The 27,970-nt window shown below is 21.9% G+C and overlaps 9 protein-coding genes across 9 annotated transcripts; 6 read left to right on the top strand and 3 right to left on the bottom strand. All coding sequences in view use genetic code 6, as the record gives it.

Moving 5' to 3' along the window:
* Nucleotides 1-320: 320 nt before the first annotated feature.
* TTHERM_01108740 (insulysin, insulin-degrading enzyme) lies at nucleotides 321-3,661 on the top strand (the record flags this gene model as incomplete). The annotated part of the gene is made up of 8 exons (XM_001030234.1): nucleotides 321-498; nucleotides 552-729; nucleotides 804-1,230; nucleotides 1,293-2,104; nucleotides 2,164-2,707; nucleotides 2,820-3,150; nucleotides 3,205-3,363; nucleotides 3,417-3,661. The coding sequence occupies 8 exons, from the start codon at nucleotides 321-323 to the stop codon at nucleotides 3,659-3,661; spliced, it is 2,874 nt and encodes a 957-aa protein (XP_001030234.1).
* Nucleotides 3,662-4,735: 1,074 nt separating this feature from the next.
* Nucleotides 4,736-5,616, top strand: TTHERM_01108720 (hypothetical protein; the record flags this gene model as incomplete). Its single annotated transcript, XM_001030233.1, has 2 exons — nucleotides 4,736-5,178; nucleotides 5,238-5,616. The coding sequence occupies 2 exons, from the start codon at nucleotides 4,736-4,738 to the stop codon at nucleotides 5,614-5,616; spliced, it is 822 nt and encodes a 273-aa protein (XP_001030233.1).
* Nucleotides 5,617-6,389: 773 nt separating this feature from the next.
* On the top strand, nucleotides 6,390-9,482 carry TTHERM_01108710 (ankyrin domain protein; the record flags this gene model as incomplete). Its single annotated transcript, XM_001030232.2, has 8 exons — nucleotides 6,390-6,702; nucleotides 6,937-7,118; nucleotides 7,175-7,336; nucleotides 7,389-7,554; nucleotides 7,630-8,369; nucleotides 8,748-8,915; nucleotides 8,974-9,072; nucleotides 9,126-9,482. 8 exons carry the CDS (start codon nucleotides 6,390-6,392, stop codon nucleotides 9,480-9,482), a joined length of 2,187 nt encoding a protein of 728 aa, XP_001030232.2.
* A 764-nt stretch (nucleotides 9,483-10,246) lies between these two features.
* Nucleotides 10,247-12,869, top strand: TTHERM_01108700 (glucose-6-phosphate isomerase; the record flags this gene model as incomplete). Its single annotated transcript, XM_001030231.3, has 9 exons — nucleotides 10,247-10,345; nucleotides 10,589-10,723; nucleotides 10,855-11,153; nucleotides 11,251-11,414; nucleotides 11,572-11,793; nucleotides 11,855-12,121; nucleotides 12,226-12,371; nucleotides 12,448-12,631; nucleotides 12,691-12,869. 9 exons carry the CDS (start codon nucleotides 10,247-10,249, stop codon nucleotides 12,867-12,869), a joined length of 1,695 nt encoding a protein of 564 aa, XP_001030231.2.
* Nucleotides 12,870-14,132: 1,263 nt separating this feature from the next.
* Nucleotides 14,133-15,419, bottom strand: TTHERM_01108690 (eukaryotic aspartyl protease family protein; the record flags this gene model as incomplete). Its single annotated transcript, XM_001030230.2, has 1 exon — nucleotides 14,133-15,419. One exon carries the CDS (start codon nucleotides 15,417-15,419, stop codon nucleotides 14,133-14,135), a length of 1,287 nt encoding a protein of 428 aa, XP_001030230.2.
* Nucleotides 15,420-17,201: 1,782 nt separating this feature from the next.
* On the top strand, nucleotides 17,202-18,607 carry TTHERM_01108680 (glucose-6-phosphate isomerase; the record flags this gene model as incomplete). Its single annotated transcript, XM_001030229.2, has 5 exons — nucleotides 17,202-17,388; nucleotides 17,479-17,768; nucleotides 17,873-17,985; nucleotides 18,081-18,264; nucleotides 18,323-18,607. 5 exons carry the CDS (start codon nucleotides 17,202-17,204, stop codon nucleotides 18,605-18,607), a joined length of 1,059 nt encoding a protein of 352 aa, XP_001030229.2.
* A 1,068-nt stretch (nucleotides 18,608-19,675) lies between these two features.
* Nucleotides 19,676-20,959, bottom strand: TTHERM_01108670 (eukaryotic aspartyl protease family protein; the record flags this gene model as incomplete). The annotated part of the gene is made up of 1 exon (XM_001030228.2): nucleotides 19,676-20,959. One exon carries the CDS (start codon nucleotides 20,957-20,959, stop codon nucleotides 19,676-19,678), a length of 1,284 nt encoding a protein of 427 aa, XP_001030228.2.
* A 2,748-nt stretch (nucleotides 20,960-23,707) lies between these two features.
* Nucleotides 23,708-24,404, top strand: TTHERM_01108660 (glucose-6-phosphate isomerase; the record flags this gene model as incomplete). Its single annotated transcript, XM_001030227.2, has 3 exons — nucleotides 23,708-23,914; nucleotides 23,983-24,166; nucleotides 24,226-24,404. The coding sequence occupies 3 exons, from the start codon at nucleotides 23,708-23,710 to the stop codon at nucleotides 24,402-24,404; spliced, it is 570 nt and encodes a 189-aa protein (XP_001030227.2).
* Nucleotides 24,405-25,671: 1,267 nt separating this feature from the next.
* Nucleotides 25,672-26,958, bottom strand: TTHERM_01108650 (eukaryotic aspartyl protease family protein; the record flags this gene model as incomplete). Its single annotated transcript, XM_001030226.2, has 1 exon — nucleotides 25,672-26,958. One exon carries the CDS (start codon nucleotides 26,956-26,958, stop codon nucleotides 25,672-25,674), a length of 1,287 nt encoding a protein of 428 aa, XP_001030226.2.
* Between the last annotated feature and the right edge of the window lie 1,012 nt (nucleotides 26,959-27,970).

The following is a 27,970-nucleotide window of genomic DNA, read 5'->3' as shown; positions in this document are numbered from 1 at the left end:
GTAATATTTAAAATTCATTTTAGAATAATTTGTAAAATTATATTAATATTTTATCATGATAAAGATAGAGTTTAAAAAAATAATTATATTTTCTTTTATTTCAAACAACTTTGGAAGAAAATATAAATCAATAAATGTAAAACTAATTTTCTGTTTTTTATTAATCATTTGATTTTTTACTGCTATCAAAAGATATCTGATCTTCTGTTGAATATAAAATCTATTGTCAAATATAGTTAATATTCAATAATTAAAATAAAAAAATATCTTACTTTTTCATATCTATTCTCAAAAGTATCTAAATAGCCAACAAAATTAAAATGAGTGTCACACTTTAGCAACCAGTTGCTTCCAAATCAGATGATAGAAAATACAAATTAATTAAGTTACCAGTTAATGATATTGAAATTTTATTAATTTCAGATCCTACTACTGATAAGAGCTCAGCAGCAGTAAATGTAAATGCTGGCCAACTTTAAGATCCAATTGAAAGATAGGGTAAATAAAATTTTTTATAAAATACGAAGAATTAAAATGTATAAATTAAATAGGCCTTGCTCATTTCTTAGAACACATGCTCTTTTTAGGTACTAAGAAGTATCCAGATGCTTCACAATTCGATTAGCATTTAAATCAATATTCAGGATATTCTAATGCATTCACAGCTTTAGATTAAACTAACTACTTCTTCCATTGCTCTAATGCAGGATTTAAAGAAGCTCTTGATAGGTATGTTAATATAATTACACTTGAATGCTAATAAATAACATCAAAGCTCATAAAAATTATTTTTATAATTTTAGATTTGCATGGTTCTTCATTGAGCCACTATTTACTAAGGAGTTGACATCTAGAGAAATGAATGCAGTAAATAGCGAAAATTAAAAAAATTTGTAATAAGATCTATGGAGGGAATATCAATTAAATAGATCCACAAGTAAAGAAGGAAATCCTTTTAATAAATTTGGAACAGGTAATCTCGAGACTTTGAATTTTGAATCAACTCGTGAAGATCTAATTAAGTTCTACAATTAATACTACTCTTCAAACCTTACTAAAGTTGTCATTCTTTCAAATGAAACTTTGGAGGAACTTGAAACTTAGGCTGTAGAACTATTTTCTTAAATACCTAACCGTAAATTACCAAAACCTGTTTACAAAGAAAGCCCTTTCGATTCAACTAATCTTAAAAAGTTCTTAAAAATAGTTCCTTGCAAATAAGAAAAAAGAGTAAAAATTCATTTTAAAAATGTAGTTTTGATTTTAAGTTAAAATATAAATTTTTAAATAAGTTAAAATTCTCTTGGGTTTTGCCAAATTATGAAAAGAATTACAGAAAAAATCCAACTAAATTGTTCAGCTATCTTTACGGACATGAAGGAGAACACAGTTTATTAAGTGCTCTCATGGATGCCGGATATGCTGAGGCCTTGAGATCAAGTGAAAGTTAAATCATGGGATTATTTTCTTAGCTCTCTGTGACAGTTGTTTTAACTGAACAAGGTTTTGAAAATTATGAAAAAGTAATTAATTTTGTTTCTGCCTACACTAAGATGCTCAAAGAAAAGGCCAATTAACAATGGGTTTATGATGAATTCAAGAATATTTCATAGTTGAAATTTGACTTTAAAGATAAAGAAGAACCTATTGATTATACATATGAAATTGCTACTGCCATGCAAGAGTGTGAGTATATTGATATTTTGAGAACAGACAACGCTCCAGAGCCTTATGATAAAGACTTATTATAGAGTGCTCTCGATGCTTTAATAGTAGACAATTTAAGGATTACTTTAATATCTCCAACTTTAACCGAAGAGTGTAATTTAACAGAAAAGTACTATTAAACTAAATATTCAATTGAACCTATCTCTGAATCTATTATCAAAGCCTTTGAAAATCCATAAATACCTCATGATAGCAAGAAAATGGATTTACCTCCTAAGAATACATTACTTCCCTAAAAATTCGATTTATTTACAAGTGAAACTGATGCTCCTCCTAAGGATCTTTTAAATAACGAATTTATCGAACTTTGGTATAAATAAGATAGCTAATTTAAGATTCCTAAGGTTACATTGAAGTTACGTTTTAAAAACAATGAGTAAAGTTTAAAAATTAGTTTTATTTAAATTAAAAATGTTTATAATTATTAAAAAATAGCTGTGGTCTTGGATTGACTGCAAGAGCTGAAGTCTAAACTAAATTATGGACTAATTTATTCAATGAATTTACTAGAGAATTAAGATATTAAGCAGAGATGGCATTACTTGACTCTAATTTAGAATTTAAATAAGAATTAACTTTAACAGTAGACGGTTTTAGTGATTCTATTACTAATTTTATGGAACTTTACTTACAAAAATTAGTCGAATTTGATGTATCCAAATTATAAAAAGAGTTCTAGATTTAGCTTAATAAGCTCTAAAAAGATTTGAAAAATTTCTTTAAACAACCACCTTATCAGCAAGGAAATACATATAATGAATATTTCCTCTAAACCAGAACTTTTTCTCCCAAGCAATTATAAGAAGAGTCTCTTAATATCCAATTTGATACCTTTGTTGAATTCAGTACCAATTTCTTGAAAGCACTTAGACTCGAACTCTTAATCGGTGGAAGTTTAACTTCCGAGTCTGCTCTAAATATAGGCAATATTTGCACTGCTCACATTTTTGAGAAAAGAGGAGCAAAGCCTGTTAAAAAGGTTTGTCTTTAAATTACTAAAATATTTCAATAATTAAATAAAATTATATTTTTGATTAAGAAATAAATAATCATGTTTTAAATAAAATTTATATTTAACTTTAAAATAATAGTCCGACTTAATAGACAGAAGAGTAATCTAACCTGCAGTTGACCAAGTATATGTTTATACAGAGACTCTAGGAGAAGAAGAAACAAATAACTATATCTGTGCTAATTACGAAGATGGAGAAAGTGTCTCAGTAAGAAGCAGGGTAATAATGGAATTACTAGGAAATGTTTTTTCAGAATCTTTCTTTACTTAATTAAGAACTAACGAGTGTCTTGGATATATTTGCTGGTCCAGAACAAATGCCATCAGAGGTGTTGGATTTGTTAGATTCATAATCTAATCAGATGTTCAACCTCCTTAGTATCTTGCATCTCGTATTCATAGCTTCTTATGTAAATATTTATTTTTAATCTTAAAATGTCTTATTTAACGTAAAATTTTTTTAGAATAATAGAAAATTAGATTAGAAGAACTCACTTCAGAATAGTTTGAAAAAATTAGAGCTGCTGTAGAGGTAGATATTAGAGAAAAAGACTTTAGCATCAAAAAACAAACAGAAAGATACTTTGAATATATTGTTTAGCATCACTATACTTTTGACTTGAGTAAAATAAAAAGTTTTATATTAATTATATTTCATTTTAACTTAAATATAAAGAGGAAAAAATGATTGAAGAGCTCAAGAAAATCAAATTAGCTGATTTAGTACAAGCCTTTAAAAAGATTTTCTTCACAAACAAAAGATGCAGCTAACTTCATTTAGTCAGTCCTAAGCACGTTGAGCAAAATGCCCTTTATATGAAAGTAACCTAGCCTTATAGTGGATTTGAAAATATCACTAACCCTGAAAGTATTAAGTTTAAGTGCTCTCTTCACCCAGACTACTATACCTATAAAATATGAATTTGATTTAAATTTTATTTATGTTAAAACCATAATTAAAATTCATTTAATTCTATATTTTAAAATTGTTTTACAAATTTAATTCATTAGCAAAATAAAATATAAATTTATTTTTTATTAAATCTTGCATTTTTATTTTATATTTTTAAGAAGATTACTTAAAAGAAAAAGAAAAAAATATTATTTTTTTATGAAATAAATAAAAAATATTTAAAATATCAAATAATTATTTTGTTTTTAATAAAATGTTTGTAAATAACTAACTATCCTTTCTTAATATTTTTTCACAAATAAATTATTATTATTTTTTAATTAAATAAATAAATTTATTTAATTTTGTAAATTAATTATTATTAAATCAACTAAAAAAGATTGATTACTTATTTAAGTAATTTTCAATTCAAAAATTGTTTTAATTTTAATATATATTTATGTAATTATTAAACTAGAATGATAAAATAAATCCTCAAGGAATAAATATCCAAATAATATTTTGATTAATGCCATTTTTATCTCATTCTATAAATCTTTGTTTTAAGGATTTATTTATTGTCTTTAATTATCTGATCATTTAAGAAATAAGAATATTCTTAATGGTTTATAAAATATGAAAATATCTTTTTCTTTCTTTATTACTGATTTTTTTTAAAAAAAATTTATTAGAAATATTTTTAGTTCATGTTAAGCTTTCATGAAAGGGGCTTTAGCTCAGTGGCAGAGCGGAGGACTGCAAATCCTTAGGTCGCCGGTTCAATCCTGGCAGGTCCCTGTTTTTTTTTTAATTTATTCAAAATAAAAAAAATTTAATCCTTAAAAATAAATATATTTTTATAAAATTTATGAAAATAAAATAAAAATTTACTATTTTAAATAGATTTATAACTATAAAAGTAAATTCTACAAGTAAATTAAATAAACAAAAAAATCAATTTAGATCATTCTATTTTTTATTTATAATAAATTCAAATAAATATTTATTGTTTTTTTCAAAAAATTAATCATTATAAAAATTTTAAATCTTAAAATTAATTATTAATAATTACAAATATCAAAAAATAATTAAGTTAACAAATAATGAGTGAAATAGTATCAAATAAGCCTGAGAGCCAAGCAGAGTAGCTACTAAAAGCATAAAAAAATAAAAAGTCTTCTTCTAAATTATTAGTATTTGATGCAAATTTAGCAAAGAGCGAATTAGTTAAGTAAATAGAAGTAAAAAGCACTAAGAATTCTTTTCATACTGGATAGAAATTATTTTTGTAAGACATTGAAGGAAAAATTGTTGTAAATACCCAAAAATGTCAACATTTTACTTTACCCTGCGTTGAGTATACATTAGATAGAGAAGTATTAGCAAATTTGCTAAAGCAATATGATGCTAAATTTTCTGAAGATTTGTTAAATGAAACTTTAGAAGTAGGAAAGAAATTAAGTATTCTTGATAAGTACGAAATTGAATTAGATTATGTGAACATGGTTAGGGAAGATTTCTTTATTTTAAAATACACCTCTACATAGTAATTTACAATAAATAAAGTTTTAACTTAATTTAGTTTTTTCTTAATTTAACAAAAAGACATTTAACTGAACCAGGCCAAGTAGCTGAAGAACCTTTTAAAGAATTAATTTAATAATATAAAGAAACTTTCAAGACAGATTCTAAATTCTTAGAACATATCTTTTTAAATTCATTGAAAGATATAGAAACAAGTGAAAGATTATTGTAAATAGTAAAAATTCATGGGGATGATGGAAACAACAAAGAGTAATCAAAATAATAATAAATGATGGATAAGCTTAATTTGATTGATTTTGTAGGTGAAAAAATGCTCCATCTTCCTGTCTATAAAAAAGATACAGGATTCTTTAATTATTCATAATACCAAGTACTCAATTTAGAAACTCAAAAGCTCTCTGAACCCATTCCTGTTGAAAAAATAAATTATAAAATCTGAAGAAAAAAAATTTTTAAAGTTTAAATAATTAATTAAGTAATTGTCAATTTTAAATTATATCAACACAAAAAATAAATTATGCATGTATGATAACATTTTATTTCACCATAATTTATTTTTATTGAAAGTATTCAATTTACTTAAATCATATAAACTTACTTACTTCTCTTTTTAGTATTAAATAAAATAAAAAAAGTAATTTTCATTGACTTATTTTAATTGAAATTAATTTATTGATTAAAAGAAAGATTATTGATTTATATAATCAAAAATTGATTTTAATATATTTTGATTTTAACCTTTTGTTTTCTTGAGCTTTTACTTAAAAATAAAAGTAGGAATAGATTTTAACATGCATATAAACTAAAAGATAAATTATTTGTCAATTTACGTTTTCAAAAGAAGTTTTCTTAGAATTAAAAGCTAATTTTATAATTTTATTTTTTCGTTTTTCAAGTTTAGAAAAAAAAAATTTATTAAAAATTATTTTGATAAATTGAAAAAATAAAATTAAAAGGTTTTTTACATTGATTTTTATTATTTGATAAAACCATTTTTACTTTGAATAAATATCAACATTATAAAATGAAATTGATTTGGTTATATGTTAGCGAATTTCTATTTTTGATAACTTTTTGAAAGACAGGAGTTTTGAAAGGAACCAATTATTATAAAGAATTAATTAAAGACTATTTTGTTTGTCAGTATAAATCTTAATTTTTAGGACTGATTTTGGATTAAAACAAATCCTCTACAATAATTTTAAGTATCAGATGAGTTCTTTAAATTCATCAGTTAAGAAATAAATAGGGAATTCTAAAACCTCTAAAAAGCTTCCAAAAATAAATAATTCATTAGCAAGTTTAAAATCCCTCTCTCAACTTTGGATTGCGTCTTAAGATGTGTCAAATGTAATTCCAAATAATTTAAATGAATCAATAAATATCTAGACCAACAAGGCATTGAAATAAGACTCAGGATTTGATAATTTTATATTTCAAGACAATTTTACTAAAAAAAAAATAACTTACGCTGACCTAAAAAGTGAAGCAAGCTAGAGGCTAGCCTAATCTTCTAACAACATAAGTAAAAACTATCAAAAAGTTTCATAAGCACTTAATCATTTAATATAAATAACTAAAAAAAATATTAAAGATATTATGTTTAAGTTTCATTTAGTAACGAAAAGTATTTTTCAGAGTAAAAAAAGATTGAGAGAATAAATCAAAAAATCTTTTAGTTTTTCATATTTGAAAATATTTTAAATGAAATCTAAAATGGTTTTTAAAAATATTTATTTATTTTTAATACAACAAACAGCTAAGAGCATTAATTCTTTAAATGAAGGAGCTAATTTGCATTCTTTTCATCTCAATAACATAAGCTAAAATTTAAGTAATATTAATGAAAGTATGCAGTAGTAGAATGCTTCAAATGTAAGTAAATTGAATTTGAGTGCAATAAATCCTAAAGTAAATAGCTAGATTATAGATTTTTAAAGGGTAAAATAAAGTTTATCATCGATAAAAAGTATATTTATCAAACATTTTAATTTAAGGAAATGAAAAACTCTATAAAATAATTCACTGACTATGCTATCATTTTAAAATCATCAGAACAATAAGTGAAAACTTTAGTAAAGCAACAATTACAGAAATATGAAAATGAAGTTAATTCTAGATAGCCAAATTTTAATTCTAAAAGACTAGATTATATTGATGTAAGTATTCTTTAAAAGTATTTAATATTTTAATAAATTAATTTACTAAAAGGCATAAAAAGATATTTTAAGAATTGAAAAAAACTCTTTGCATTCACTTCTCAATGATGAAAATTTCAAATTCAATCCTAAATTACATAAAATGAATTTTGTCACTCTCTGTTAAATGAGTCCAGAAGATAGGGCGAAAATAGAAGAGTATTTTAAAGAGAGTTTAAGTAAATTAAAAATTTTATTTATTTAAAAAATAAATTATTAAAATGGCAAATTATAATTAAAAAAATATTTTATAGGATAAGAACCTTTGTAGCAATAAAATAATGCAAATTAAGATTAAAATACTAAATATTAAAGTTATACTGACCTGGTGATTCCACATAACAATGATGATGATAATTAGCTGGAAGAAAAATAGGTTCCCAGTTAAAAGGAAAAAAAGAAAAAATTTAATTTTAATGAGGCTTTTGATCCATTCAAACCTAAAAAAATTCTTAAAAATTATGGGAAAAAAAAAAAGATCTTCGATTTATTTTAAGAGCAAAACCATGAACTTACTTTAGCAGATAAAGTTGATTTGATAAAAGAAAATCTTAAAGAAAATGTAATCCTAAAGCTAAAATAATAATATAGCATTAAAAATAGCCATCTTATAGTACCACCTCTAGAATATTTATCATTTAAAGATTTAGACGTAGATAGAAATATTATTATTTTAAAGTACTTAAACGAAGAGAAAGCTAAGTTAGCAAAAGAGTTATAAGAAAATTAAGAAATAAAAGAAAAAATTGAAACTCAATAATCAGAAAAACTCCCTCCAATTAAAAACCAATAATAAGCTTATATTTCTACAGACAAGCTGCCTCAAATTTAAAAGACAGATAAAATAAATAAAATATAATCACATAAATTAATTTAATCCTAATCTCACTTAGACGAAGAAGAAGAAACTCAAGCTATATAATTACAAGAATTACCAGAAAAAGAAATATTAAAACCCTTCTATGAAATGACTCATAATAAAACTGATGACCAAGTAAATTAATTAATTAACATATTTTTATTCATTTAATTTATTTTTTTATACTTTTGAAAATTTTTTATCAAATAAATAATTTATTTTTTTAGTTTAAAATGAAATAATAGCCAAATATTTAGAAAAATTATGAAACCTTTTATTCATTTTTTACAAAAAATTTAAATATTGGATTATTAATTAGTTCAATTTTAATGAATGGAATTGGAAAATATGATTTGAAAATATTTTTTTCAAAAAAAGTTTTTTTTGTTATGAAGATTTCTTATTTTTATTAATTCAGTTTATTATTGTTTATTGATTTTCATATGGATTAATTTCAATTTATTTTTATTTGTTTACATAAAATATTCCATTTTTGATATTTTATTTTTTTAGATTATGCAAGAGTAAAAAAAGCAGCTAGAAGAACTTAAGCAAAGATTTAAAAGTAAATAAATAACTGAAGAAGAGGAATTATTTTGTAGAAGACTTGCAGAAAATGATTTAATAGAAATAGAATTCTTGCTAGATAGGAACCCAGATTTAATTAATACTATTGATAAGGTATTTTAACTTAAAGTATTTAATAGTATCAGACATTTTTTTGTTGAAATAATATTAGGAAGGTGATACAGTTCTTCATATGGCAAGTAGAAAATGTAATTTAAAAGTTATAAAATACCTCCTTTCAAAAGGAGCAAATCTACATGCCCTTAACTCAGTAATAAAATTATCTTTGAAATATTTAATATTAAATATAAATTTTATAATTAGAATAAGAAAACTCCGATTGAGATTTGCAGATTAATTAAAAGGAATAAATTAGAATATGTAAGTTCTTTCATATTGAATTCTATGCATTAATTATAATTTGTTAAAAGTTCTTCGAAAACTATCTTGAAGAAATAGAACTATAAAATAAATGGAGGAGCTCTAAACAATTACTTGAAAAAAATGGCAGTATGGTCTTGCCATAAAAGCAGTGAAAAAATAATTACTTAATAAATTAACAAAATCAATATAAATAAATAAATAATTTAAGGTTCTAATTCCTTTATCAATTAATATCTATTAAATAAATAAATAAATTAATTAATTGATCATTTTCCTCTTTCAATTAAAAAGAAATGAACAATTAATCTAAACTATAAATAAATAAATAAAAAAATAGGAAAGAGCATAGTTATTTTTCCTGGTTTAATAAATATCTAAGCATTTTCTTGTGTAAATAATACTTTCGTTTAAATATCTATGAGTATTTTAAATTTTATTTGAGATTATTTTAAATATCAACTTTTAAATGGAATAAACTAATTCTAAATTATTCAAATGCATCATTACTTAATTAATTTAAAATAAAATTGATATAGAATCAAAATTTTTGATAAGAAATAATATAAATACTTGATTAAATTTAATTGTTACACTATTCTCGTAGTTTGTTATTTTATAATCTTTATTATGATGGTTTTTAGGCAATCATAAATAATAGAAGTAAACTTTTATTGCAATATTTTAATAGAAATTTATATTATATATTTAAGAATAGTTGATAAATAAATGATAATCATAGAATAAATAAAAGATACATCATATTCCATACAACAAAAAACTCAATCCAAAACGGTTGGAATTGCGTATTATTATAAAATTGCTTAGTAGAGTATATTTTTTTATTGAGATAAGTGCTATATAAATCGCTTATTAAAATAGCAAATAATCCAAAATACATACATACATGATAAATTAAATACCTACTTTACTTATCCTACCCACCAGTAGAAAAGAAAGATTCTCCATTCTTGATTCTATAAAAATTTTAATTAAAAATAATAAAATCTTTAATCTTTTAAAAGATACATTTAAAAAAATTATAGTATTTATAAATAAGAACAATGAGCAGAAAGGAATTGTGGGCCAACCTCTAGAAGCATGATGCTGAACTCTCTAAAACTCATCTTAGAGACCTTTTAGCTGATAAGGAAAGAAACAAAGTAATCATTTTTTTAAAATATGTGTTTTCTAATTTGAATTAGACTTATTTTAAGCTTGTTTCTACTTTAATAATTTAAGATGATAAATTACGAATAATAACTTAAAGTGAAATGTATCTTATATTTCCGAAGTTGTTTTTGACATATTAAACATGAATAATTATTCATACTAGCATAAAAATCAATTTAAAAGATGTTTCATTGTAAATTTTAGTTAATTTTATTTTCTAATTCTATTAAAAGCATTTGATCTTTGAACATGACAACATTGTATTGGATTTAACCCATGAAAAAATTACTGACTAAACATTAAACCTCTTAGAAGAAGTTGCTGTTAAATCAGGAGTCTATGAAGGAGTCAAGAAGATGTTCTCAGGAGTAAATATTCCCTTTTTTAAATTAAAAATAGCTCTTAATCAATATAAATGGATTGAATTTTGAAATATTTTTGATTAAAAAACTATTACTTCTAAAATGAATAAATTCATATCAAAATTTATTAATTTTAGGAAAAAATTAACACCACTGAAGGAAGAGCAGTCTTACATGTTGCTTTGAGAGCTCAAAAGGGTGAAAAGATCGTCACCGATGGAAAGAATGTTGTTGAAGAAGTCCACGAAACTCTCCACAGAATCGAAAACTTCTCTAACTAAATCCGTTCTGGACATTTGAAAGGAAAGACTGGTAGAACCCTCAAAAATGTTGTTGTAATTGGTATTGGTGGTTCTTATTTATCCATTGAATTCGTTTATGAAGCTCTCCGTTCTCATCCCGAAGCAGTTGCCAGAGCCTAGGATAGAAAGCTAAGGTATGCATTCAAATTAATTTTAGAATAATGCTAAAAATTCATTTCATTTGTAAGCGTTTATATTCCTACTTAACTTTTTATGTTCTAACTTAACTAGATTCTTGGCTAATGTAGATCCTATTGATTTTTCTAGAGCTACTGAAGGATTGTGTGTTGAAGAAACCTTATTCATCATCAACTCTAAGACTTTCACAACTGCTGAGACTATGTTGAATGCTCGTACTTGTCGTAACTGGCTCATTGAACAATACAAATTGAAAGGTAAACATTTATTTTTAATAAAAAGTGCAGAAATTGCTAATTAAATTATAAACAAATAGACTTGAATTTATTTGAAATAAATAAAAAATTAGCTTAATATTTTAATAAAAATTTAATGGTTTAATTAAAAAATTAATGGTTTAATTTCTAATTATAGGAGTTGTTTGCAAGAATGAAGATGAAATTAAGGATTTAGTCAATCACCACATGTGTGCTGCTTCTACTAATTTAACTGATACCTCCAAGTTTGGTATCTCAGCTGAAAAAGTTTTTGGCTTCTGGGATTGGGTTGGTGGAAGATACTCAGTCTGGAGTGCAGTAGGTATTCTCCCATTATCTATTCAATTCGGATATGATTATATGGATAGATTCTTAAAAGGTTTGCTAATAATTAAATTTTAATATTAATTTAAGCTATAAATTAATTTAAAAATAAATAGGTGCTCACAACATTGATACCCATTTAGCTAAAGCAACTTCAATTAAAGGAAATTTACCTTTGTTATTAGCTTTGGTTGGATTCTACAATACCTCAATTAAGAATTTAAATGCCAGAGCTATTCTTCCTTACTGCTAAGCTCTCTGTAAATTCGTTCCTCATGTACAATAATTAGACATGGAATCGAATGGTAAGAGAGTAAATCTTGCTGGACAAACCCTTGATTATGAATGCACAGTCGTTAATTTTGGTGAACCCGGTACTAATGGTAATCAAAATTATTAATTTAAAAGCACATATTATTATATACTTAACCTTAATAGTTAATGTAATAGCTTAAATATTAATAATAATAATTTAAATAATTTATAGGTTAACATAGTTTCTATTAGCTTTTACATCAAGGTAGAATTGTTCCTTGCGAATTTATTGGATTCTGCAGATCCTAACGCCCAGTTGTTTTAGCTGGAGAACCAGTAACCAGTCATGAAGAATTGATGTCCAATTTCTTCTCATAAGTACTTATTTACTTACTAATTAATATTTTTTATACAAATTATACTTTTTATTTATTTATTTATTTATTTATTAAAGCCTGATGCCTTAGCTTGTGGTAAAACTATTGAAGAACTTAAGGCTGAAAAAGTTCCTGAAAATTTACAAAATCACAAATATTTCCCTGGAGATAGACCCTCCTTATCCTTATTATTTACTGAATTAAATCCTTACACTGCTGGTTAATTACTTGCTCTTTACGAACATAGAACTGCTATTGAAGGTAAAGAAATTATTTACATTTAAAACTTAATTTTTAATTTACTTTACAATAATTTCTAGGTTTCTTGTGGGATATTAATAGTTTTGATCAGTGGGGTGTAGAACTCGGTAAAGTACTTGCAAAGTAGGTAAGAACCTTCTTCTAAAACCACCAAGACAAGAGCACTGCTGATTTCAGCGGTACCAAATTTAACTCTGCTACTGAAGCTTTATTATCTAAGTTTGTCTAACATAAATGAAAATTAATCATAGTGCAAAATATATTTATTTATTTTTATCTTTATTTGCATAAAATTGTTTTAGAAAATATTAATTGAATTGTTTAATAATTCCTACATAATTTGATAATCATTTATTGTATTAACTAACAGTTTCATGGTAATTAATAGAAATATTTAATGTATTTTAATGGATTTTTAAGAATATTTGGCAAGCATTTAAATGGGAATTTTTAATTTATAAAATTGGATTAATTAAAAAATAATAAACTAAAAAAATATATTTATCATTAGATTTTGAATTTATTTTATAGAAATACTTGAAAAGAAATAAACTTAAATAACAATTTTTCATAAAGTTAGAAGTAAGTAATGAATAAATAAATGTTCTAATAATACATTAAAATAAAAAATTTCATAATTTTTTTTAATTAGAATTTAAAGAGATGCTACGCTACTTCTTTTACTAAATTTTTGTTAATAATTCGGGAAAAATTATTTAAAGGAAGATTTTACATTCTTCTTTAATATTAAAGTTAAATTTTTTTAATCATAAATGAAGAACAATATTTAAAATCAAAGAGATAATTTATTTAAAAACTTAATTTTTAGAAATATTTAATAAAAAAAGAAGATAAGTTAGTTTGTTTTAATATTTCTTTAAATTTTCATTTATATTTGTAATTAGTGATTCGATTTTTCATTTAAATTAATTAAATTTATTAAAATAATAATTCAGATAAATATAAAATGAATTTAATTAAAATTATTAAGTCAGAATTATGAGCACTTTATTTAAAGAAATCTTTTACAAATCAAAATAAAGATTTTAAACTACAAAAACAAATTTAAGACAACAAAATGCCAATTTAGCTAATCATTTATGGGTTAATAAGAAAGAGTGAAGCTTGTATAAATAAACAGCAAACAAATATTTCTTAAAATCGTATTGAAATTTATTATTTGATAGTTTTCTCTTTTATCTATCCTAAATTAATAAAATTTATTTATTTATGTACTTGATTGATAATTTTTTTTGTAACCTGCCTGTTTCTCAATCAAACTTATCTATTACATACATTATCAAAAAAATAAATTTTTTTTTATGGTAACTAAATTTTAACTCAATTTTAAAAAATCAATTTATTTATTTTTATTTATAAAACTATTTTTTTTTTTTGATAATTTAATAAAATTTTAACCTTAAAAAAGAGATTAAAAAATAAATTTATATTATTTACTACTTTATACATTCATAAATGATCAAAAAATACTAACATAAATTCAAATTTTTACAGAAATATTTAATTTCTCTTTTAATTATATTTATTCTAATTTTAAAGGATATAATTAATACATAGTCCAAGAAAAAGTAAATAGCAATCCTGTTAAAATTATAGCTGTAAAAATAGGGAAAATATATTTAATTGCGTCTATATTTACATGATTTATTGTTTAAGCACCTATAAGCCTTACAGTATCAGATTATTTTGAATACATGACTTGAATGTTAGAATTAAATATCAAAGATTTTGCAAAATTAAAATAGTCATTTTAAGATAGTTTGATTTGACAAAGGTCTTAATCTTTATAATATTCAGTATATTAACTAGGGTCTATTGTCAGCTTATATTCTTAAGTTATAAGAGTAATTTTAGGGAGGTTTTTAGCCCTATCACATTAACATTGAGTGCAATTACTAATTTACAAACTTTCTACATAATCATATTTGGAAATGATTATTTAAAATAAATCTGAGGGTATTGTAATTTGATCAAATCTTAAACCTTGAGTATCTGTAAGTTAATCTATTTAGATTCTTTTGTATTTAATTTTATCAGAGATATCCTCGCCGTCTAAGTAAATTCCGTAGGAATACATTTCAAAAAGGTCACTATTAGGGACTAGCTAATTAGGTGGATAATTATAATATTATGAATTAGATTCCAAATCAAAAAGCATTTTCAAATTATATCCTATATTGTTAAATTATCCTCCATTAAGCTTATAAGTACTTCCTTATAAAATATAATCTCTTGTCTTAGTAATTTTTTATTGGTACATTAAATCGAATATGTTATCTTCGGTTCTTTAGAAAAATATCAATCCACCACTGTAGGCTTAGTTTAGAGTTGTTATTTACTATGCGCAAGCAAAGTAGTATAAAAATTTTAATTTTCCAATTTACAAGACATCTTGAACATATTTTCCAGTCATTTTCCCACCATATCCTCCTGATAATTCTTATACTGATTCATAATTACCTTTTATTTAAGAAGTAGTGCTACTATCTAAATCATAATAATTTGTAATTCCTATTTATTATTAAAATAAATCAAACATTTCATTAGTGCCTTAAACACTTTTGTTAAGTATGAATTATCCTAAGCGTGGAAGATTAGTGCCAAAAAACAACATAACTGGAATATTTTAAGGCGGAGTACCCAAATTTATGTTTGCTATAAGTAAGCTTTACGGTTATTAGTCACTTATAAAACTTGACGTACTTAACGTTTCAAAGCAGGTTATCTAACAAGCTAAAACAGCAATAACAGATAAAGATAGAATCATCTTATATTTTATTAAAATATTTTTTGTAGATTTTTTATTGTTTTTTTATTTATTTATTTATCTAAAAATAAAAATTAATAACCAGGAAAAAAAATTTAAAGGCAGTCGTGAGCCACCTATCTATTCTATATTATCTAATTAATTAATTAATTAATTTGTAATTTTTTAAATTTTAAATTAAGTTTTTTTGTTACAAATTATGATTAGGCTTTATCTACTAATAAAAAAATTAACATCTACAAATACTCAAATTTAATTAAATTTGTGAATTTCTATTGCTAAATTTAAATAAAATAAAGAAAGTATGATTTTATTTGAATGATATTTGTTTAACTTTAAAACAAATTAATGATAAATAAATTATAAGGTAAAAATGAATTATTTGATAAATTTTATCTTATTATAATAAGATGCAATTTATTCTATATGGTTAGTTTATTGCGGATAAGAAGTATTTTTTAATTTTAGTTATTTATTATTCAATTATGATAGTATTTATCTTTCTATCTATCTATTTTTATATTACTTTTCCTTTAAACAAATTATCCTCATATAAATTCAAAAATTAAAAAATTCTGTTAATTTCTTATAATTATTTAAATTTCAAAATCTAATAATTTAACTTGCTCTGGGTTTCAAATTTTTGTAAAACATATTAATATTAGAACTAAATTCTAAAAGCATTTAAATGAAACATTACTATAATTGATGATTGCAATTATTCATTAAATATAAATAATCACTTTATAAAAATTATAAATAAAAAAAATTAAGTCATTAAAATATATAAATTACTTTTTCTGTAATAGTTGTAAATGAAAAAAACATTAATAAAAGTGAAAAAAGTTAATATTTTATTGGCTAAACCTTAAATTTAACTTTTTACATTAAATACTTAATATTATTATTTACCAAAAGAGCTTTTAAATATTTACTTCGTTATTATAAAAATATATTTTTAAATAAACACATTATCTATAAAATCCAAAGATTTTAATAAATAAATTCACTAGATCCAAGAAAAGAGCCTTCAAAAAATTAATATTTAGGTATTTCTATACATTATAGCTTTAATTTTATCAAATAATTTTATATGAGGGAATAGTTAAATTTACTTGCTAAAATAGAACTTAAATTCTATTTATTTTTATTGAAATCAATTAAAATAAAATAGAAAATTTAAATAAATTATACTCTACTTTTACAATAAATTAATTATATTATTTTTTATTACAAAATTTATTTATTAAAAATATAAAATATCTCACAAAATTTTTGAAGAGAAAAAACTTTAGTTAATTTCAGAAAAATATGATGGAAAAAGTAAAAACAAGTTTTAACATCATTAAATAAATACTAATCATATAATACAAACATAAAATAACAAAAACAATAATACTTTTTTCATCTATTAGTTGCTGAAGACAAGCACAAAAATTATACTATCATCATGTGGGATTTTACACTTTCCCTCTAATTAATAGAGAATTCATTCAAATAAACTCAAGTTAGTTCTTTTAAACAGAAAATTCACTATAAATAAATTGGATATATTTTTATTTAATATTAATATTGCCTAAAATTTTTTTTGTAGATCCTTTAATGCTGATATGATAATAATATTATGAAAAATTTTTTATGATATGAATGATAATTAATATAATAATATTGTATATCTAATTTATAATCAATATTTTTGATAGAAATTCCTATAACATATTTGAAACAAATAAAAATTTTGCTTGATATTTTAATTAAATATTTAATTGTTTAAATAAATTAATGGTTTAATTTTTAAATATAGGTTTTGTTTGCAAGAATGAAGATAAAATTAAGGATTTAGTCAATCACCACATGTGTGCTGCTTCTACTAATTTAACTGATACCTCCAAGTTTGGTATCTCAGCTGAAAAAGTTTTTGGCTTCTGGGATTGGGTCAGTGGAAGATACTAAGTCTGGAGTGCAGTAGGTATTCCCCCATTGTCTATTCAATTTGGCAACGATTATATGGATAGATTCTAAAAAGGATTGCTTATAATTAAATTTTATATAAATTTAGGCTAAACATTAATTTAAAAATATGTGCTCACAATATTGATACCCATTTAGCAAAAACAACTTCAATTAAAGGAAATTTACCTTTGTTATTAGCTTTGGTTGGATTCTACAATACCTCAATTAAGAATTTAAATGCCAGAGCTATTCTTCCTTACTGCTAAGCTCTCTTTAAATTTGTTCCTCATGCACAATAATTAGACATGGAATCGAATGGTAAGAGAGTAAATCTTGCTGGACAAACCCTTGATTATGAATGTACAGTCGTTAATTTTGGTGAACCTGGTACTAATGGTAATCAACATTATTAATTTAAAAGCACATATTATTATATACTTAACCTTAATAGTTAATGTAATAGTTTTTAAAAAAATAATAATAAATTAAATAACATATAGGTTAACATAGTTTCTATTAGCTTTTACATTAAGGTAGAATTGTTCCTTGCGAATTTATTGGATTCTGCAGATCCTAGTGCCCTTTTGTTTTAGCTGGAGAACCAAAGTAACCAGTCATGAAGAATTGATGTCTAATTCCTTCTCATAAGTACTCATTTATTTACTAATTAATATTTTTTATACAAATTATACTATTTATTTATAATAGCCTGATGCCTTAGCTTGTGGTAAAACTATTGAAGAACTTAAGGCTGAAAAAGTTCCTGAGAATTTACAAAATCACAAATATTTCCCTGGAGATAGACCCTCCTTATCCTTATTATTTACTGAATTAAATCCTTACACTGCTGGTTAATTACTTGCTCTTTACGAACATAGAATTGCTATTGAAGGTAAAAAATTATTTACATTTAAAACTTAATTTTTAATTTGCTATACAAAAATTTCTAGGTTTCTTGTGGGATATTAATAGCTTTGATTAGTGAGGTGTAGAACTCGGTAAAGTACTTGCTAAGTAGGTAAGAACCTTCTTCTAAAACCACAAAGACAAGAACACTGCCAATTTCACTGGTACAAAATTTAACTCTGCTACTGAAGCTTTATTATCTAAGTTTGTCTAACATAAATGAAAATCAATAACAATGCAAAATATATTTATTTATTTTTATCTTTATTTGCATAAAATTGTTTTAGAAAATATTAATTGAATTGTTTAATAATTCCTACATAATTTGATAATCGCTTAAATCATTTAATGTGTTACCAGTTTTAAGGTTGTTAATAGAAATATTTAATGTATTTTAATGAATTTTTAAGGATAAACAAGTATTTAAATAAGAATTTTTAATTTATGAAATTAGATTAATTAAAAAATAAATAAACTAAAAAAGGATTGATTTATCATTATATTTATACATTAAAATGAAAATTTCAAATAATTTTTTTTAATTTAGAATTTAAAGAGATGCTTGCTCATCCTGTTACGAAATTTTTGTTAATAATTCAAGAAAAATTAATTAAAGGAAGATTTTACTTAAAATTAAGTTATAAAGTTATATTTTTTAAATCATAAATGAAGAAAAAATATTTAAAATCAAAGAGCTAATTTATAAAATAACTTAATTTTTTAGTTAGAAATATTTAATAAAAATAGAAAGAAAAGTTTTAATATTTATTAAAATTTGCATTTATATTTATAATTAATTAGTGATTCAATTTTCCATTTAAAATTAATTAAAACTTTTAAAATAATAAATATAAAATAATGTATTATTTATTTTATTTCAAAGAAATCTTTTATAAATCTAAATAAAAATTTTAAACTACAAAAACAAATTTAAGACAATAAAACGTTAACATTTTATTTAAGCTAATTAATTTTTGGGTAAATACAAAAGCATAAAACTTGTATTAATAAACAACAATCAAATATTTCTCTCAAAATCTTATTGATATTTAATATTTGATAATTTTCACTTTTATCTTTTCTAAATAAAAATGTATTTATGAACTGAATAGATAATTTTTTTTATAAAATTTTTAAAAATAATATGTCTCTTTCTCGCTCGCACCCTAATCAAATAAATTTATTTATAATATATATTATCAAAAAATAACTTTTTAATTATTGGTAAGTAAATTCTAACTCAATTTAAAAAAACAATTTAAAATTTTAACCTTAAAAGAGATTAAAAAATATATCTATATTATTTATTTACTATACATACACATTCATAAATGAGAAAAAGATAGTTAGATAAATAGATAGATAGATAGCTAGCTAGCTAGCTAGCTTACATAAATTCAAAGTTTTATACAAATATTTAATTTCTCTTTTAATTATTTTTATTCTAATTTTAAAGGCTATATTTAATAAATAGTCCAAGAAAAAGTAAATAGCAATCCTGTTAAAATTATAGCTGTAAAAATAGGGAAAATATATTTAATTGCGTCTATATTTACATGATTTATTGTTTAAGCACCTATAAGCCTTACAGTATCAGGTTATTTTGAATACATGACTTGAATGTTAGAATTAAATATTAAAGATTTTGCAAAATTAAATTATTTTTCTTAAGTTAGATGGACTTAACACATATCCATTTATTCAATATGTTAAGTATATTAACTAGGGTCTATTGTCAGCTTATATTCTTAAGTTATAAGAGTAATTGTGGGGAGATTCTTAATTTAATCACATTAACATTTAGCGCAATTAAAAATTTACTACCTTCCTACAGAATCATATTTGGAAGCGAGCATTGAATATAAATCTAAGGGGATTCCAATTGTATTATCTCCTAAATCAATAGTATCTGTAAGTTAATCTATGAAGATTCTTTTGTATTTAATTTTATCAGAGATATCCTCGCCGTCTAAGTAAATTCCGTAGCAATACATTTCAAAAATATCACTATTAGGGACTAGCTAATTAGGTGGATAATTATAATATTATGAATTAGATTCCAAATCGAAATGCATTTTCAAATTATATCCTTTATTGCTAGAATATCCCCCATTAATCTCATAAGTGCTTCCTTATAAAACATAATCTCTTGTCTTAATGATTTTTTATTTGTACATTAAATCGAATATGTTATCTTCGGTTCTTTAGAAAAATATCATTCCACCACTATAGGCTTAGTTTAGACTTGTTATTTTCTATGCGCAAGCAAAGTAGTATTTGAATTTTAATTTTCCAATTTACAAAACATCTTGAACATATTTTCCTCTCATTTACCCACCATATCCTGATTATTCTTATACTGATTCATAATCACCTTTTTATTCAGAAGTAGTGCTACTATCTAAATCATAATAATTTGTCATTCCTATTTATTTTTAAAGTAAATCAAAAATTTCATTAGTGCCTTACACACTTTTGTTAAGTATGAATTATCCTAAACGTGGAAGATTAGTGCCAAAAAACAACATAACTGGTATATTTTAAGGAGGAGTACCCAAATTTATGTTTGCTATAAGTAAGCTTTATGGTTGTTAGTTACTTACAGGAATTGACGTACTTAACGTTTCAAAGCAGGTTATCGAACAAGCTAAAACAGCAATAACAAATAAAGATAGAATCATCTTATATTTTATTAAAATATTTTTTGTAGATTTTTTATTGTTTTTTTTTATATATTTATTTATTTATCTAAAAATAAAAATTAATAACCTGGAAAACCAATTTAAAGGCAGTCCACTTACCTCGTCTATTTTAATTAATTAATTAACTTATTTTTAATTTTTTTAAATTTTAAATTAAGATTTTTTGTTACAAATTACGATTAGGCTTTATCTACTAACAAAAAAACTAAACATATATACAAATACTCAAATTTAATTAAATTTGTTAATTTCTGCAAAAATTAAATAAAATAAAGAAAGTTTGATTTTATTTGAATGATATTTGTTTAGCTTTAAAACAAACAAATTAATGATAAATAAAGTGTAAAGGTAAAAATATATTATTCAATAAATAAAATCTTATTTTAATTTGATGCAATTTATTTTATTAGATTAGTTTATTGCGAAAAAGGAGTATTTGTTAATTTTAATAATCCATTATTCAATTATGGTAGTATTTTAGTGTATTAAAATTAAAATTTTAATTTATCTAGCTATTTTTAATTACTATTCCTTTAAACAAATTTTCCTCATCCAAATTCAAAAATTAAAAAATTCTGTTAATTTCTTATAATTATTTAAATTTCAAAATCTAATAATTTAACTAAATCTAAGTTTTAAATTTTTGTAAAACATATTAATATTAGAACTAAATTCTAAAAGCATTTAAATGTAAAATTACTATTCTTGATGATTGCAATTATTCACTCAATATAAATAATCACTTAAAAAAAATTGTAAATCAAAAAAAGTAAATCATTAAAATATAAATAACTATTTCTGAAAAAGTTGTATTTAAAAAAACATTAATAAAAATGAAAAAGTTAATATTTTATTGGCTAAACCTTAAATTTAACTTTTTACATAAAATACTTAATATTACTATTTACCAAAAGAGCTTTTAAATATTTACTTCATTATTATAAAAATATATTTTTAAAATTATTTAATAAAATAAATTATTAAACACATTACCTATTAAAATCAAAAAAATTTACACTAAATCCAAGGAAATAACCTTCAAAAAAAATTATATTTAGGTATTCTTATACTATAAACCTTAAATTTTATCAAATAATTTGATATGAAAGAATTTTCCTTACTAAAAGTGAACTTAACTTCTATTTATTTTTATTTAAATAAATTAAAATGAAATAAAAATTTATATATCTTTGGAAAAAATCTAAATTATAATTTTTTGCAGAATAATTAATTAAATAAATTATATTCTACTCTTACGATAAATTAATTATATGATTTTTTGTTGCAAATATTTAAAATAAAATAATATTATCAACTTACTTTTTAATTAAAATAAAATATCCCACACACTTTTGAAGAGAAAAATATGATCTAAAAAGTAAAAACTAGTTTTAACATCATAAAATACTAATCATTAAAAAAAATACTTAACAAAAGCAACAATAATTTTTCATCTACTAGCTTATTAGCTGACAATATTATGAAAAAAATTTTATGATATAAATGATAATAAATATAATATCTTATATCTAATCAATAACCAATATTTTCGATAGAAATTACTACGTGTAGTTTTTATTTTTCAATAAATATGAAATACTCTACAAAAAATAAATTAAAATGTATTTTTTTATTTTTATCTATAGAATAATTTAAAATATTATTTTTTATTAAACATTTTAATCAATTTGTTGGAAATCAGATTTATCAGATTCATATTTTTGATAATTTCTATTTAAAACTAAAACAAAAATCTCAATATCATTTTTTGTGATGACTTTCTCATTGATTTTTAAATAAATTGTAAATACAGAAATATAGAAATTTTTGATTTAATTATTACTATTTATAATTTACATATTTATCAATAATAAATATAATTTAAATATTTTATAGTCTATTTAAATTTAGGAAGTCTAAAATTTATAAACTGCTAGCTTTGAATTTATTTTATTTTATATAGAGTATAAATTATTTGGATAAATTAAAAATATAAATTTATTTGCTTTTGTAGACAATATATTTCTTTTTTCTATTTATAATTATAACTATAAGATTTGGAATGTTTAATAAAAAAATATATGTTGCTTAATATTTTGTTGTTTTTTTTGAGTTAAGCTTTTTAAACTCTTTGCTTTTGTTTTGAAAATTGTGTATTTTGAAGAGTAGAAAGTATGAAATATCAATATTAAATTTAATAAAGAGTAAATAAGTTTGACTAAAAAGCAAATATTTAGAGGTTAAATTGAGTTTTTAATTAAATTCTAATTAGATCAATAATTGATTAAATCATTCTACTCTAATTTAAAAAAGAAATACATTTAACCTAATCAAATTTATCTGATCGAATAGCTAATTTTTTAAATTAAGCTATTGAAACTCAAATTGCTTAATTTTGTGTATTTCTACTGATTGAAAAAAAAATTGAATTTATTTGATTTATTTTTAAATTACTTGCTGTTTCTATTCTAATTTAGGAAAATTTACTTTCGAAAATTGAACCATTTTTAATTTAGTCATTAAAACCTAAAACAAAATTTATAAAAAATTATAAATTGCATCATAAAATTTTTTACTAAGCCAATCAAAATTGAACGCATTTTTTATTTAATTTTTTTATTAAGATAAAAATAAATTTTTTTATATAACTGATTTGTTTAATAAAAAATAAATTTTTACATCATATTTTAAAGAGTTAAACATATATTTTGATAATAAATGATTTAAATGTTAAGATTGTATTGTAACCTTAAGATAAGAAGAATTCTTAAATTATTATAATTTATAGGTTAACATAGTTTCTATTAGCTTTTACATTAAAGTAGAATTGTTCCTTGCGAATTTATTGGATTCTGCAGATCCTAAGGCACAGTTGTTTTAGCTGGTGAACCAGTAACCAGTCATGAAGAATTGATGTCGAATTTCTTCTCATAAGTACTTACTTATTTATTTACTTACTAATTATTATTTTTTATACAAATTAAACTATTTATTTATTATAGCCTGATGCTTTAGCTTGTGGTAAAACTATTGAAGAACTTAAGGCTGAAAAAGTTCCTGAAAATTTACAAAATAATAAATATTTCCCAATAGATAGACCCTCCTTATCCCTATTATTTACTGAATTAAATCCTTACACTGCTGGTTAATTACTAGCTCTTTACGAACATAGAACTGCTATTGAAGGTAAAGAAATTATTTACATTTAAAACTTAATTTTTAATTTACTTTACAAAAATTACTAGGTTTCTTGTGGGATATTAATAGTTTTGATTAGTGGGGTGTAGAACTCGGTAAAGTACTTGCTAAGTAGGTAAGAACTTTCTTCTAAAACCACCAAGACAGGAGCACTGCCGATTTCACTGGCACCAAATTTAACTCTGCTACTGAAGCTTTATTATCTAAGTTTGTTTAACATAAATGAAAATCAATCAAATTGCAAAATATATTTATTTATTTTTATCTTTATTTGCATAAAATTGTTTTAGAAAATATTAATTGAATTGTTTAATAATTCCTACATAATTTGATAATCGCTTAAATCATTTATTGTGTTAATAGTTTTATTGTAATTAATAGAAATATTTTATGTATTTGAATGAATGGATTTTTTAAAATAAACTAGTATTTAAATGGGAAATTTTAATTTATGAAATTAGATAAATTAAAAAATAAATAAACTAAAAAAATCTATATCATTAAATGTTGAATTTATTTTCATAGAAACACTTGATAAAAGAAATAAAATTCAATGAAAATTTTTCATAAAGTTAGAAGTAGTGAATAAAAAATAAATGCTTTATTTTTCTATTAAAATGAAAAATTTCATAATTTATTTTTTAATTAGAATTTAAAGAGATGCTAGCTACTTCTTATAGGAAATTTTTATTAATAATTCAGGAAAAAATATTTAAAAGAAGATTTTACTTACTTCTTTAGTATTAAAGTTAAATTTTAAAAATCATAAAGGAAGAAAAAATATTTAAAATCAATCAGATAATTTATTTTTTAACTTTATTTTTAGAAATATTTAATAAAAAAAGAAAGATAAGTTTTAATATTTCTTAAAATCTTCATTTATATTTGTAATTAGTAATTTAATTTATCATTTAAATTAATTAAAAATTTTAAATTAATAATTCAGTAAATATAAAATGTATTTAAAGGATTGAATAAGAATTATGATCACTTTATTTAAAGAAATCTTTTACAAATCAAAATAAAGATTTTAAACTACAAAAACAAATTTAAGACAATAAAATGTTAATATTTTATTTAAGCTAATTAATTTATGAGTAAATAAAAAAGCGTGAAGCATGTATAAATAGACAACAAGTAATTATTTTTTAAAATCGTATTGAAATTTATTATTTGATAATTTTCTATTTTATCGTTAATAAATTGATTGATAATTATGTTTATAAATTTTTTTTTTGTAAACTGTTTGTTTCCCAATCAATAAATCAAACTTGTTTATTATATAAATTATTAAAAAAATAACTTTTTTATTGGTAACTAAATTTTAACTCAATTAAAAAATCAATTTATTTATTTTTACTTGTAAAACTATTTTTTTTTTTTTGATAAATTAATAAAATTAATTTTAGCTTTAAAAAAGAGATTAAAAAATAAATTTATATTATTTACTACTATATAAATTCTTAAATGGCCAAAAGATAGCTTATATAAATTCAAAGTTTTATAAAAATATTTAATTTCTCTTTTAATTATATTTATTCTAATTTTAAAGGTTATAATTAGTAAATAGTCCAAGAAAAAGTAAATAGCAATCCAGCTAAAATTATAGCGGTAAAGATAGGGAAAATATATTTGATTGCATCTATATTTGCATGATTTATTGTTTAAGCACCTATTAACCTTACAGTATCAGTTTATTTTGAATACATGACTTGAGTGTTAGAATTAAATATTAAAGATTTTGCAAAATTAAAACAGTCTTATTAAGATAGTTTGATTTTACAAAGGTCTTTTTCTTCATAATATTCAGTATATTAACTAGGGTCTATTGTCAGCTTATATTCTTAAGTTATAAGAGTAATTTTAGGGAGGTTTTTAGCCCTATCACATTAACATTGAGTGCAATTACTAATTAACAAACTTTCTACATAATCATATTTGGAAACGATTATTTAAAATAAATCTGAGGGTATTGTAATTTGATCAAATCTTAAACCACTAGTATCTGTAAGTTGATCTATTTAGATTCTTTTTTATTTAATTTTATCAGAGACGTCCTCACCTTCTAAGTAAATTCCGTAGGAATACATTTCAAAAAGGTCACTATTAGGCACTAGCTAATTAGGTGGATAATTGTAATATTATGAATTAGATCCCAAATCGTAAAGAATTTTCAAATCATATCCTATATTGCTAAAATAAAATCCATTAAGCTTATAAGTACTTCCTTATAAAATATAATCTCTTGTCTTAGTAATTTTTTATTGGTACATTAAATCGAATATGTTATCTTCGGTTCTTTAGAAAAATATCAATCCTCCACTGTAGGCTTTGTTTAGACTTGTTATTTACTATGCGCAAGCAAAGTAGTATTCGAATTTTAATTTTCCAATTTACAAGACATCTTGAACATATTTTCCAGTCATTTTCCCACCATATGCTCCTGAAAATTCTTATACTGATTCATAATTACCTTTTATTTAAGAAGTAGTGCTACTATCTAAATCATAATAATTTGTCATTCCTATTTATTATTAAAATAGATCAAACATTTCATTAGTGCCTTACACACTTTTGTTAAGTATGAATTATCCAAAACTTGGAAGATAAGTGCCAAAAAACAACATAACAGGAATATTTTAAGGCGGAGTACCCAAATTTATGTTTGCTATAAATAAGCTTTACGGTTATTCGTCACTTACAAAACTTGACGTACTTAACGTTTCAAAGCAGGTTATCGAACAAGCTAAAACAGCAATAGCAAATAATGATAGAATCATCTTATATTTTATTAAAATATTATTTTGTAGATTTTTTATTGTTTTTTTATTTATTTATTTATCTAAAAATCAAAATTGATAACCAGGAAAAACAATTTAAAGGCAGTCGTCAGCCACCTACCTATTCTACATTATCTAATTAATTAACTAATTTGTCATTTTTAAATTTTAAATTAAATTTTTTTGTTACAAATTATGATTAGGCTTTATCTGCTAATAAAAAAATTAACATCTACAATTACTCAATTGAGAAATTTAAATAAAATAAAGAAAGTATGATTTTATTTGAATGATATTTGTTTAGCTTTAAAATAAATTAAAGATAAATAAATTATAAAGGTAAAAATGAATTATTTGATAAATTTAATCTTATTTTAATATGATGCAATTTATTCTATATGGCTAGCCTATTGCGAATAAGAAGTATTTTTTAATTTTAGTTATTTATTATTCAATTATGATAGTATTTACCGTGATGATTCTAAGTTAAGGTGATTTCTAAGTTAAGGTATTTTCTAAGTTAAGGTGGTGTTGGTGAGAATAATTTTATATGAAAGACTAGTTAAATTTACTTGCTAAAATAGAAAATTTAAATAAATTGTATTAAAATTATATTCTACTCTTAATTACAATAAATTAATTATATTATTTTTATTACAAAATTTATTTATTAAAAATAAAATAATATCATCAACTAACATAATTTTTAATTAAAATAAAATATCTCACACATTTTTGAAGAGAAAAAATTTTAGTTAATTTCAGAAAAATATGATGGAAAAAGTAAAAACAAGTTTTAACATCATGAAATAAATACTAATCATATAATACAAACATAAAATAGCAAAAACAATAATACTTTTTTAATCTATTTAGCTGAAGATAAGCACAAAAATTATACTATCATCATGTGGGATTTTACAATTTCCTTCTAATTAATAGAGAAGTCATTCAAATAAACTCAAGTTAGTTATATTAAGCAGAAAATTCACTATAAATAAATTGAATATAT

The sequence above is a fragment of the Tetrahymena thermophila genome (assembly GCF_000189635.1).
Source record: "Tetrahymena thermophila SB210 genomic scaffold scf_8254396, whole genome shotgun sequence".
Lineage (NCBI taxonomy): Eukaryota > Ciliophora > Oligohymenophorea > Hymenostomatida > Tetrahymenidae > Tetrahymena > Tetrahymena thermophila.
This window is presented reverse-complemented; position numbering and strand designations above follow the sequence as displayed.